The sequence below is a fragment of the Oncorhynchus clarkii genome, chromosome 1 (assembly GCF_045791955.1).
Source record: "Oncorhynchus clarkii lewisi isolate Uvic-CL-2024 chromosome 1, UVic_Ocla_1.0, whole genome shotgun sequence".
Lineage (NCBI taxonomy): Eukaryota > Metazoa > Chordata > Actinopteri > Salmoniformes > Salmonidae > Oncorhynchus > Oncorhynchus clarkii.
Window position 1 is genome coordinate 80,051,757 of NC_092147.1, and position 12,802 is coordinate 80,064,558.

At 44.9% G+C, this 12,802-nt stretch overlaps 1 protein-coding gene across 2 annotated transcripts; it reads left to right on the forward strand.

Annotated features, from left to right (window-relative positions):
• Positions 1-869: 869 nt before the first annotated feature.
• LOC139417927 (protein Wnt-8b-like) lies at positions 870-9,519 on the forward strand. 2 transcript variants are annotated; one of them, XM_071166930.1, is made up of 7 exons: positions 870-1,081; positions 1,940-1,973; positions 4,052-4,190; positions 5,992-6,117; positions 6,365-6,507; positions 8,098-8,238; positions 8,325-9,519. In XM_071166930.1, the coding sequence occupies exons 1-7, from the start codon at positions 966-968 to the stop codon at positions 8,751-8,753; spliced, it is 1,128 nt and encodes a 375-aa protein (XP_071023031.1). In that variant the 5' UTR covers positions 870-965; the 3' UTR covers positions 8,754-9,519. The 2 variants fall into 2 exon arrangements, with proteins under 2 accessions (XP_071023031.1, XP_071023024.1); XM_071166923.1 differs by lacking the exon at positions 870-1,081 and having other exon boundaries at positions 1,902-1,973.
• The last annotated feature ends 3,283 nt before the right edge of the window (positions 9,520-12,802 follow it).

The following is a 12,802-nucleotide window of genomic DNA, read 5'->3' on the forward strand; positions in this document are numbered from 1 at the left end:
TAGGCTAATTATCAACTCATTTTCGAGAAGGCATAAAATGTCTTCTGTTCATTGTTAAGGTGATCTAATATGCCTTACCACCCCCAAAACAATCAACATGAATACACGATCTCTAATTATTTTGGATCTTACTGATGTGGAAATGTTAATGCATGATTGATTATGTTAGGATAAACAATTATCAATATGAATAGGCTATCTGATGTTGTTTTAAAACTATTTCCCTAAAATGTATTTTTTGTTAAACCATTTAAAATTAGTTTTTAATAGGCCTATATTTTCTTTCACATCAGAAGTTCGAAAATAACTTGGGGGAAACTGAGAGCATTCTTGAAAATGAAAAATGTCAACAATGCTTCAACATTGATTTTAAAACAATGGGATGTTAATTAGGCCTAGCTATTTTTTTAGTGACAACAATTGATTAAATCGGACGTGGCATTTGTAAAATCGTGCAAAATTCCAAAAAAGCACAACTCTCAAAAAATCACACAGTATGTCATGTTTGTTCCAATGATATAATACCAGTAGTCCGTGACTGTTACCAGTTACCACTGTATCAAACTCTTTCGATAAATTAATTTTTCAGGGCGCCACCAGATCTATTTGAGATCAGTCGATTTCGGCCGGTTTAATATTAATTAACTTTATCCTGAATCCTTCAGAAGGCCGCGCGAGGAAAAAGATTTCAGGCTGCTATTTGTCTGCGCGAGGCCCAGGGTGCCCTTTTGATCATTTCAGTCTCTCCTCGGTGTGCTCCTTCTGATTGGTCGAGGGAGTAAGAAGGGGAACATCTTTAATTAAGTAGATAATCTCTTGTTGGGATGAGAGTGGGTCAATTTCAGAGCCCCCCTCGTGTGAGTCCCGCATGAGAACCTTGGCATATACAGCCAGTGGAGTTGTGTATGTATGTAGGGTTGGTAGCCTCTCGCTATATCCCCTCTTCTCCTTTAGAGAGCTGCTGAATGTGCATGCCATCTCTATCCTCTCTCGTCTCTTCTGGCAGGATGTTCATGCATTTGGAGGTCTTTTACTGTATCTTAATGTTGATGTCTCACATGACAACGTCTTGCTGCAGCTGGTGAGTTTGAACCATTTTGGATTCTTTGTGATTGCCTCAATGATTTGATGCAATGTATGTGATAGGAAGGTCGTTCATGAAATATTGGTACATAGGCCTATTGGAATATATAAATAATTCCATGATTTATATGTTGAAATGTTTTTCTATTTACTGATCAAATTAAAAAGTTAGTTTCTGTTCAGTTTTTTTACCTTCCAAAATTGTTTACCAAATGACATCGTTTGGTGCACGACTGGGAAACAGTTAGGCTTCTTGATGTTCCTTTATGAGAATGTAGGCATGGGCAATTATTAAATGATTATATTTAAATATTTTCCTCAAATTCTTGTTTGTTGCATGTTTATTACTCCTGAATATACTTTCATCCCACTGTATTTTATTGAGTTTTTGTGTATGTGACCAGTAACAATGTATTTTGTCAGTATAAATGAATACTTTTATCATAATTAGCTTAGGGCTTTATTTGAGGTATTTTGGATATAACATCCCCAAGCAATGTCACTTTACCAGCATGGTTATTGACCAGCAGGCGGGGGGATTCATTCATATGGGAGACAATGATTTAGATTGATGATGGTTTAGTACCATGTTATTACATTTTTATTAAAGATAGTTATCTAATGAGGAAGCAAAGAAATCCCTCCCTTTACTGAAGGACACTGAATTTTTGAGAGTATGCTAATAAATTCTTCAGTACCATGTTATTTAAGATAGCCAATGATGCTATCGTACCATGTTATTAAATGTTATTAAAGATAACTAATGAGAGACTTAAGTGAGGGAGCTGTGGAATTCCTGCCCTGGTTGAAGGACAACTCTTAATTCCCAGAGTTAATAAGCTGTCTCCTCTTCCAGGTCAGTGAATAATTTCCTTATGACTGGACCTAAGGTAAGCCAACATTCTTTTGATCTTCTGGCCAGATCCTTCTTTCCCTATCCCAAAAAAGAGAGCAAAGACCACCCCTGTAAGGATCTCCTATTGCTGTCTGCGTATGTTACTCTCTTTCCCCTCTGTTTCTAAATAGACTGCATTTATCCAGAATGAGATTGTCATGGTTACATATAAAGATGTCCTTTCATCATTGATTTGTTGTAACAACAGCAAGGGTAGGCCTTATCAGTGTTATGGTGACCTTTTGGGTTCCTATCTACGGCTCTTGACTCTATTAAGGCTGAGAAGCTTTGAATGTCCATGGGCTGAGATAGTAGAGGCATGGAGAGTTATTTGTTCAGTGTGTATAGAGGCAACCTGGTCTTAGAGCTATTCTTATTATTCTATATGTAAATCAGAGATGCTCCTTTAGTATGATATGCTACGTTTTGTATGGTATGTATCCATTTGTATACAATTTGTATACAATTCGTATTATATATGTTACGAATTTGCAAAACATACAATATGTTGCGAATTTGCAAAACCTATGATATTTTACGAGTTCTAGCTAGGTGGCTAGGTGGCTAACATTAGCTAGCTGGCTAACATTAGCTAGGCTAGGGGTTAGGGTTAGGGGTTAAGGTTAAGGTTAGTGTTAAGTTTAGAAGTTAGGTCAACGCGTTAGGGTTAGGGTTAGCTAAGAGGGTTAAGGTTAGGGTTAGGGGAAGGGTTAGCTAACATGATAAGTAGATGCAAAGTAGCTAAAAAACTAGTAAGTAGTTGAAAAGTTGTTAATTACCTAAAATACTAAAGTTGTCCATGATGATATTCAAACTCACAACCTTTGGTTGCTAGACGTTTGCATTATATGCCCAATCAACCACCCTACTTTCATTTTTTCCTTAAGTAACCATCTGTCTTATGTAACCACAGCAAACGTAACATATCATACTAATTTGAGTGTCCCAGGCTCTATCAACTCAGGGACCTATAGATCTAGGCTAGGCAGTAGAAGTCCCTGGGTTGATAGATCTAGACTAGAGGCAGTAGAGGTCCCTGGGTTGATAGATCTAGACTAGATGCAGTAGGATTCCCTGGGTTGGTAGATCTAGACTAGAAGCAGTAGGATTCCCTGGGTTGGTAGATCTAGACTAGAGGCAGTAGGATTCTCTGGGTTGGTAGATCTAGGCTAGGCAGTAGAGGTCCCTGGGTGGATAGGTCTAGACTAGAGGCAGTAGGATTCCCTGGGTTGGTAGATCTAGACTAGAGGCAGTTGGATTCCCTGGGTTGGTAGATCTAGAATAGAGGCAGTAGGATTCCCTGGGTTGGTAAATCTAGACTAGAGGCAGTAGAGGTCCCTGGGTTGGTAGATCTAGACTAGAGGCAGTAGGATTCCCTGGGTTGGTAGATCTAGGCTAGGCAGTAGAGGTCCTTGGGTTGATAGGTCTAGACTAGAGGCAGTAGGATTCCCTGGATTGGTAGATCTAGACTAGAGGCAGTAGGATTCCCTGGGTTGGTAGATCTAGACTAGAGGCAGTAGGATTCCCTGGGTTGGTAGATCTAGACTAGAGGCAGTAGGATTCCCTGGGTTGGTAGATCTAGACTAGACTAGAGGAGGAGAGGCATTAGATAATATGTGTTGCGTGTGAATAAACTACAGGCAGTAGTGGCAGGGAAGGCAGTGCTGTCCTGTGCAGTACTATGGTGTGGTGGGTGGTCATCATTAGCCCACCAGACCCCAGTGAGAAGCAGAGAGGTGGTGGCTCAGTCTCTGCACAGGCCACTTGAGACATATCATTCACACAGTCTCAACAAGGACCAGAGAGCTAGGCGAACAAGCCAAGTGGACATAGTGATATTGTAAAGAATAGGGCTTGGGATTCCAACTCATTCAGGGGTTGTGAAACAGGTTAAAAAAGTTGAATTAATATTGTATTAAGACTTTTCCCACCGTTGTTAAAAACAAAAAAATCTTGTATACACTACGACTTTTAGGGTTATGGAAGTAAATGTCCCTATGTGTTGCTTCCCATGGTCATGATTGAACCTATTCAGTTTTAAGTGACCTGATGATATACTCTGTGTTCCTCAAGGTGTACCTGATTTACTCCAGCAGTGTAGCAGCCGGGGCTCAGAGCGGCATCGAGGAGTGTAAGTATCAGTTTGCCTGGGACCGATGGAACTGCCCTGAGAGAGCCCTGCAGCTGTCCACACACAGAAGCCTCCGCAGCGGTAAGAGCCAATGAATATAGTGTACTATTTTTGACCAGAAGATATGTAGGACACTATATGGTCAAAAGTAATGTAGTACTGTATATGCTGACTCATTTGATCTGCCCTTTAATAACAGACCGGTTTATTAGGGACCCCACAGTCACCCTGGCTAAAACAACAGCAACCCCACAGTCACCCTGGCTAAAACAACAGCAACCCCACGGTCACCCTGGCTAAAACAACAGCAACCCCACAGTCACCCTGGCTAAAACAACAGCAACCCCACAGTCACCCTGGCTAAAACAACAGCAACCCCACAGTCACCCTGGCTAAAACAACAGCAACCCCACGGTCACCCTGGCTAAAACAACAGCAACCCCACAGTCACCCTGGCTAAAACAACAGCAACCCCACGGTCACCCTGGCTAAAACAAAGCAACCCCACGGTCACCCTGGCTAAAACAACAGCAACCCCACGGTCACCCTGGCTAAAACAACAGCAACCCCACGGTCACCCTGGCTAAAACAACAGCAACCCCACGGTCACCCTGGCTAAAACAACAGCAACCCCACGGTCACCCTGGCTAAAACAACAGCAACCCCACGGTCACCCTGGCTAAAACAACAGCAACCCCACGGTCACCCTGGCTAAAACAACAGCAACCCCACGGTCACCCTGGCTAAAACAACAGCAACCCCACGGTCACCCTGGCTAAAACAACAGCAACCCCACGGTCACCCTGGATAAAACAACAGCAACCCCACGGTCACCCTGGCTAAAACAACAGCAACCCCACGGTCACCCTGGCTAAAACAACAGCAACCCCACGGTCACCCTGGCTAAAACAACAGCAACCCCACGGTCACCCTGGCTAAAACAACAGCAACCCCACGGTCACCCTGGCTAAAACAACAGCAACCCCACGGTCACCCTGGCTAAAACAACAGCAACCCCACGGTCACCCTGGCTAAAACAACAGCAACCCCACGGTCACCCTGGCTAAAACAACAGCAACCCCACGGTCACCCTGGCTAAAACAACAGCAACCCCACGGTCACCCTGGCTAAAACAACAGCAACCCCACGGTCACCCTGGCTAAAACAACAGCAACCCCACGGTCACCCTGGCTAAAACAACAGCAACCCCACGGTCACCCTGGCTAAAACAACAGCAACCCCACGGTCACCCTGGCTAAAACAACAGCAACCCCACGGTCGCCCTGGCTAAAACAACAGCAACCCCACGGTCACCCTGGCTAAAACTATGCTACAAATCCAATTCACAACATCCTACTGAGCCACCCATCGACAGGACACTGCTCAGGGGCCTTGCGAAAATATGGCACGCCAATGGCAATTAGAGCCAATGTGTTAATTACCAGGAGAGATAGGAGATAAAGGATACTGTGGAGTAAGAGGCGTTGAAATAGAAGCCCCACTCTGAAGATAATGACTGGGGGAGAGGAATGACCTCTTCAGGAGAAGGTATTCCTGAGTGAATTTAAATGTCTCTCTCACACACAGCGAACAGAGAGGCAGCGTTTGTCCTTGCCATCAGTTCTGTAATCATTGCTACTAGAATGTCATATAATGTTATATATAATATTTGTTTTTTGTCCACAGCAAACCGAGAGACAGCGTTTGTCCTTGCCATCAGTTCAGTAATCATTGCTAAAAAATCAAATAGCATTTACATAACAATAACGAGGCTGTATACAGTGGGTACCGAGTCAATGTGCGGGGGGGGGGGGGGGGGGGGGTACAGGTTAGTCGAGGTCATGATATAATATTATATATAATATATGTTTCTTTCCCACAGCGAACAGGGAGACAGCGTTTGTCCATGCCATCAGTTCAGCAGGGGTCATGTACACTCTGATGAGGAACTGCAGTCTGGGGGACTTTGACAACTGTGGCTGTGATGACACCAGGAACGGACAGCGGGGTAAGAGAATATTTAAAAATCCACACACAGATCATTACAAGACATGCATAGATGAAACAGCTGTGTACACATTGTGTTGTATTCACACTGTGTTGAATTCATGTAATGTGATTCGGTTGTAGGCAAAACAACAAAACCGGTATTTTTTCAAGTACCTTGGAAATAATACCCTTCCACGTTTTTTCATCACAAATGGTGAGCCATCCTCTCATACAGACAAACTGATGTCTCCTGCTTGTGTCCCCAGGGGGTACAGGCTGGCAGTGGGGCGGCTGCAGTGACAACGTGGGGTTCGGTGAGGCCATCTCCAAGCAGTTTGTTGACACGCTGGAGACAGGCCAGGACGCACGGGCCGCCATGAACCTCCACAACAACGAGGCTGGACGCAAGGTACAGTATTCAGTTAACTTTTTAACTTTTCATTTACACCTTGGTGATAGAAGGGGTAAGCTATCCCTCAATACTATACAATCTAAAAAACGTTGATGATATAGTGAAATATTATCATGATTCCAGATTGATTTAGAGCTTGGTTTTCTGGTTGTTCGGAAAACCCAGATCATGTTGAGATTGAATCAGTGCAATTGCCATAGGAAGGAGCTCTTGTAGTTCAAGGTGAAGGGTCAGATATTTGAGTTTCCCACTCAACCCCCAACTGACCGACTGCTCAATGTAAAGTACCTTCAGAATAATTTCATTGAGTATTACAGCATACAGCAAGCGTACCACCCAAGCATCCCTTTCACGTCCCCATAAGTGAGGTGCCACTTGTCCTCCAATAACCACAGCGTGTTCGCTGTACCACAAGGGCCTGTTCCCCAGTCAATGAATGTCCTTTATTATGACAAGTCTTAAGTTTCAGAATCTCAGAATCACTGGTGCTAGTTCTTAATTAGAGTATCCCATGGTGCTACACACTGCAGACCAGGGCCAGTATTATGCCTGCCCGCTTTCTTTAAGTAGTTTTTGGTTTTTATTCTTGCAATAAGCATCCAACATTTATTCTGTTGGTCTTTGTGTGGCCCCTAAGGAGTCCTTAGTCACGGACGGAGGACCACAAGCGAGAGGCTGGAGTAGTCTTTGTTTGCCCCACCTAGGAGCCCTCCTGTTGGGGCCTTGTTGCCCCTCCGAGCCCCACGGCACCTGGAGCATCATTGTAACAAAAACAAATTCACCCTTTTTTAATTTTGCCACTCAATAGACTCTCCGTAGACTCTTCATTGGGTGTACTCATGGCAGAAAACATGTTCACAATGGCCTTGCCTAATAAATACTCCTCTCATTCCAGGAGGGACACAGTCAGTGTCTCAATGTGAAACTTTGATTCGGCACTCACCTCGCGAGTAAGCTCTTCCCCCTCCCTTCCCCCACATCTGTGTCGGGGTGAAGTCAGGAAATATTGAGGGGGACCACAAAAACTCCAGCATGAACCTTGAACCTATCCTTTTCTCCCTTAGTAAATTCATCCTTTTTTTGTCTAATGGGAAGGCTTGAGTGTGCAGTGGGTTCATCTGACAACACATCAATCAAGAGCCAATAGTCTTCACATTACACAACTGATTCTTTAAAACAAATTCATACTCAGCCACACATACTTACACAACTGATTTCCTGAGACCAAATCAGACAATGAACATCTCATCGGTATGTTGCTACGTCCCGATCTTAAAAATAAGTCATTATACATAAAAATAGTAATTATACATTTTTCTACACTCCTGTTTCACCTGGTATTTCGCCTGGTATTTACATAATAATTATATGGCAACAACAGGTTCTGTCTGGAGTTTACACAGTATTTACTTAATTTCTGTAATTTTCATGTTATTATTATGTAATTACCATTTTTCCAGGTGAATTACAGACAGTAGAAAAGCTTAACCAAAGAATCTCTCGCTCCCTCCCCGCTTTCCTTCCCTTCCTCCCTTCCTTCCTTCCTCAACCCCTCCCTCCACTCCTTCCCTTTCCTCTCCTTCCCAGGCAGTGAAAGGGACTATGCAGAAGACGTGTAAGTGCCATGGCGTCTCTGGGTCCTGCACCACACAGACCTGCTGGTTACAGCTCCCAGATTTCAGGGAGGTGGGAAACTATCTGAAGGAGAAGTACCACCGAGCACTGAAGGTACAGTATATATTGTTTATAAGCACTCTAAAGACACTTCACATAAAATGTATTCTCTCATTCATTCATTTATTCTTTAATTCAAGGTGGACCTGCTCCGGGGGGCTGGGAACAGTGCAGCCAGTCGAGGGGCCATTTCCGAGACCTTCAGCTCCATCTCTCGTAAAGAACTGGTCCACCTAGAGGACTCCCCAGACTACTGCCTGGAGAACCGTACCCTGGAACTGCCCGGCACAGAGGGCAGAGAGTGCCTGAAGAAGGGCAAGAGCCTAAATAAGTGGGAGAAGCGTAGCTGCAAGAGGCTGTGCGGGGAGTGTGGTTTAGCCGTGGAGGAGAGGAAGGCGGAGTTGGTGTCGAGTTGCAATTGCAAGTTCCACTGGTGCTGCGCGGTAAAGTGCGAGCAGTGCCGCAAGACAGTGACCAAGTACTTCTGCGTGAAGAATGGGGGGCAGAGGGGGAAGAACGTGAGCGCCGGCAGCCGTAGGAAGAACCTGAGGCTGAGGAAGAAGCACTGAGCGGCATACATCTTCCTCACCATCATCATCATCATCATCATCACTGCCACACTCCATGTCTTCTCACAAGCTGATTTTCACAGACCTCTGTGCACTGAAGCTGTGCCCCTCTCAAACATTTCTACAACACGCTTTCTGCTTTTGTTCTAAAGACAGAATTGAAAATGTATTTATTGAATAAGACTAGTATTGTTATTATCCTAATCAAACGTTTAATAGTGGGGGAGAAAATGTGTAAAAAAAAACATGTTGATGAAACTACATGATAGAGAAAGGAGGGTAACTATTACTTGTCTAGAACTGATGGTATACATATATTTAACAGTATATATTTTTACAACTTTTTTCCCCAATTATATATAAGTCATTGGGCATTTAAAGCATGTTACATACGGCCGCTCTGAATAATCTCCTTCATATTTGATAGCTTGAACAACTCTTCCTAAATGGTCAGTCCATGGCATACCTCAACAACATCTTATTTATTGTCATATGTACCACCAATGAGCTATGCCATTTCTGATTGGTCAGTTTATCAGACATTCCCTCCTGTCATGATGACAACTCCAGCCCAAGCTCTCGCTACGCGTGGCAGTGCCGCCAGCCCTGACCAGCCCTCTCCAACCCTGACCAGCCCTCCCCTCCCCAGCCCAGCCCTCTCCTGCCCAACCCAGCACTGTCTTCCCCTCCCCTCCCCTACCCTCCCCTGCCCTGCCCTGCCCTGCCCTCCTCTCCCTTCCCTTCCCAGCCTTGCCTTAAGGATGTATTTAATTGTAAATAAAATGAAGCACTTTGTTCTGTATATTGTTAATTTATTGCGCATGTTTTTCCCAAGTTGTTGCTTTATTGTTGATATTTTCTTTAAAACTTTTGTAATTAAAAAAGTATAATCTTAAACCCCCTATTATATTAATTAATTGAGCATGCCCATCACCCATTTCACACCCATTCATTTCAGAAGTGTTGAATTAATTTCAGAAGTGTTTAAATAAAATGCATGATTATTTCTAATATTCCCCCCGTGTGACATATAAATCACCAATGTTCAGCAGTGGTAGGCTACAACACAACCTGTGTCTTGTTACATTGTTCACTTGGGGATCTGATAACCCTCTGGGACAAATTAACAACAGAAAACTTTTCATTATACTCTTCCTTCACGCCTTTCTCAATTACGCCTTGACAAATATCTCCTCTTTATTTCTGCCCCTCGTCTGTGTAATCCTCAAGGAGCCTCTCCTAACGCTCAGAACTTTCTTTACAGTTTAATACTAGTTTAATTAACTTTGTCCAGACAGAGTGCATGGTGGGGTGGAACCACGAAGAAGCCAGACAAGTTACCCTTAAAAATACTTAAAATCACCCACCCCGCCTCTAATTTTGTATGCTAATCTCCTTTTTACTCTACCCCTTCTTAGAAGTGAGTGGTGAGTTCGGACAAAAACTGTTAGGAAAACCTGGTGGTGTTGCCTTCCTTTGCCGAGAACTCGCCAGTGGCTTCCTGCTGGCTGTTTCATTCCTGGGTCCCCTCAGCCTCCACGGTTCACCTACCTTTCTCTACTCTAGGGCCTGCCTTTGCTTGATTTAACAATGAGTGTCGAGCTAATCAGCCCTCTCGGAAATGCCCCACTGCCGAGCCACTTAATCCCCTCTCCTCTTCCACTGGCTCAATGGACGCCGCCTTCAAAAGGGCTTTGGGAAAAGGTTTTGCACGGATTCACACTGTTCCCTCAATACAAGTTAGTTCAAGTATTGTGCCCACAACAAGTGGGTTTGATAAACAAATGCTTGCTAGGGTGGATACCCACCCACCACCCCACCTGTGGTAGCCTAAAGAGGGTGCCAGGGCTGGGGGAAGACAGCCTGACAGGGCCCTCCAGATGAGATGGGACCTGAAAGAGGAGATTAGGAGCCCCTATTGAGAGTAGGGGCAGTTAATTTTTGTACCCTCGTCTTTCTGTCCAATAAAGTGTCAAGGAAACACCTTGTTGACATATTTTTTACGAAATAATGATCAGAAACTCAGAGACACCCCTCATTAAATGAGCCCTGTTGGCTGGATGGAGCTAGGGGGTGGCATGCCCAGCAGAGCAATTCTCTGTAATCACTAATCTGTGCGCATATAACAAGAATATTTGTGAAGTCTCCCATTGACATCAATACATGAAGGTAGTATTGGTCCTCGAAAGAGTCACCATAAATGTTATGCTGAGGTCCATTACAAAATCTGGATTGTGTTCACTAGGGCACTCAACAGAACATTTTGTAAATAGGTTGTGTTTGTTAGGGTATGCAGTGGACAACGTTTCAAACGTTTTGCATCCGAAAATGAAACTGAATCATTCTTATTGGAAAAGTCCATGTAGTCCCTCCCTGTTTCAGTCCGTTTTCTTCCGTTTGGTGCCTAATGAACCTGGCCCTGCTGACAGAGACACTGCCTGTAGGAGTGGAACTGTGGGAAGAATGAAAACCCCACACAGCAGCTGACCCAACCGAACACTTTGAGTTGGTTAACACCCAGACCGTCAGACACTCCTATGACACCATCTACCCTGGGAAGATGAAAGAGAAGTGATTTAAAACAGTGGACTAATCCCGTTCTGTTGGGGCAACCAAGGCGAATCTGTTAGAAGATAATACCATGCTTAATTATTGAACCTGGGGAGCCTTTCGTTTAGATCCTCCTGGTCTTCAGTTTCACACACACACACACACACACACACACGCACGCACGCACGCACGCACGCACACACACACACACACACACAGAAGCACGCATGCACATACACACACAGACACATGGACTCACACAGCTGAGCCAGGAGATGTAAGTTTAGTCGATCATACAGTTATTAAGACTTATTAAGACTACTTCTGGTCTAGGAGCACCTCAGGGTCCTAAATCCTAAAGCTGTACATAGCACTGCTGTCACACCCTGACCATAGAGAGCTGTTTTATTCTCTATGTTGGTTGGAGCGTGATAGTGACTAGGGTAGGGTGTTTAATGATTTATGTTGCCCTGGTATGGTTCCCAATCAGAGACAGCTGTTTATCGTTGTCTCTGATTGGGGATCATATTTAGGCAGCCATTTCCTCATTGTGCTTTGTGGGGTCTTGACTATGGATAGTTGCCTGTAATAAAGGAATAGTTGCCTTAATAGAGGAAAATGTACGGCTACCACGCTGCACCTTGGTCCACTCATTATGACGAACGTGACAGAAGATCCCACCACAAACGGACCAAGTAGCGTGGCCAGGAGGAGCAGACATCATCGACATGGGAGGATATTTTGAACGGTAAAGGATCCTGGACATGGAAGAAATCATGGCCAGAAAGGATCGCCTTCCATGGGAGCAGACGGAAGCAGCAAGAGAGCATCAACAACGACTCCGGGGTTCACAACCACGGCGCAAGCACGAAAGGGGGGAGGCACATGGGGTGATTGGCGGAGCCAGGTTTCAGACCAGAGCCAATTCCCCGCACTCGCTTTAAGGAGCGTGTGACCGTTCAGGCACCATGTTATGCGGTGATACGCAGTGTCTCTAGTGCGCATTCACAGCCCGGTGTCAGCCCCCCCCCACTTTTATTATTATTATTATTATTATTTTATTTTTTTGAATTTTACCCCTTTTTCTCCCCAATTTCGTGGTATCCAATTGTTGTAGTAGCTACTATCTTGTCTCATTGCTACAACTCCCGTACGGGCTCGGGAGAGACGAAGGCTGAATGTCATGCGTCCTCCGATACACAACCCAACCAGCCGTACTGCTTCTTAACACAGCGCAAATCCAACTGGGAAGCCAGCCGCACCAATGTGTCGGAGGCTACACCTTGGCTAGCGCGCACTGCGCCCGGCCCGCCACAGGAGTCACTGGTGCGCGATGAGACAAGGAGATCCCTACCGACCAATCCCTCCCTAACCCGGACGACGCTAGGCCAATTGTGCGTCGCCCCACGGACCTCCCGGTCGCGGCCGGTTACGACAGAGCCTGGGCGCGAACCCAGGGACTCTGATGGCACAGCTGGCGCTGCAGTACAGCGCCCTTA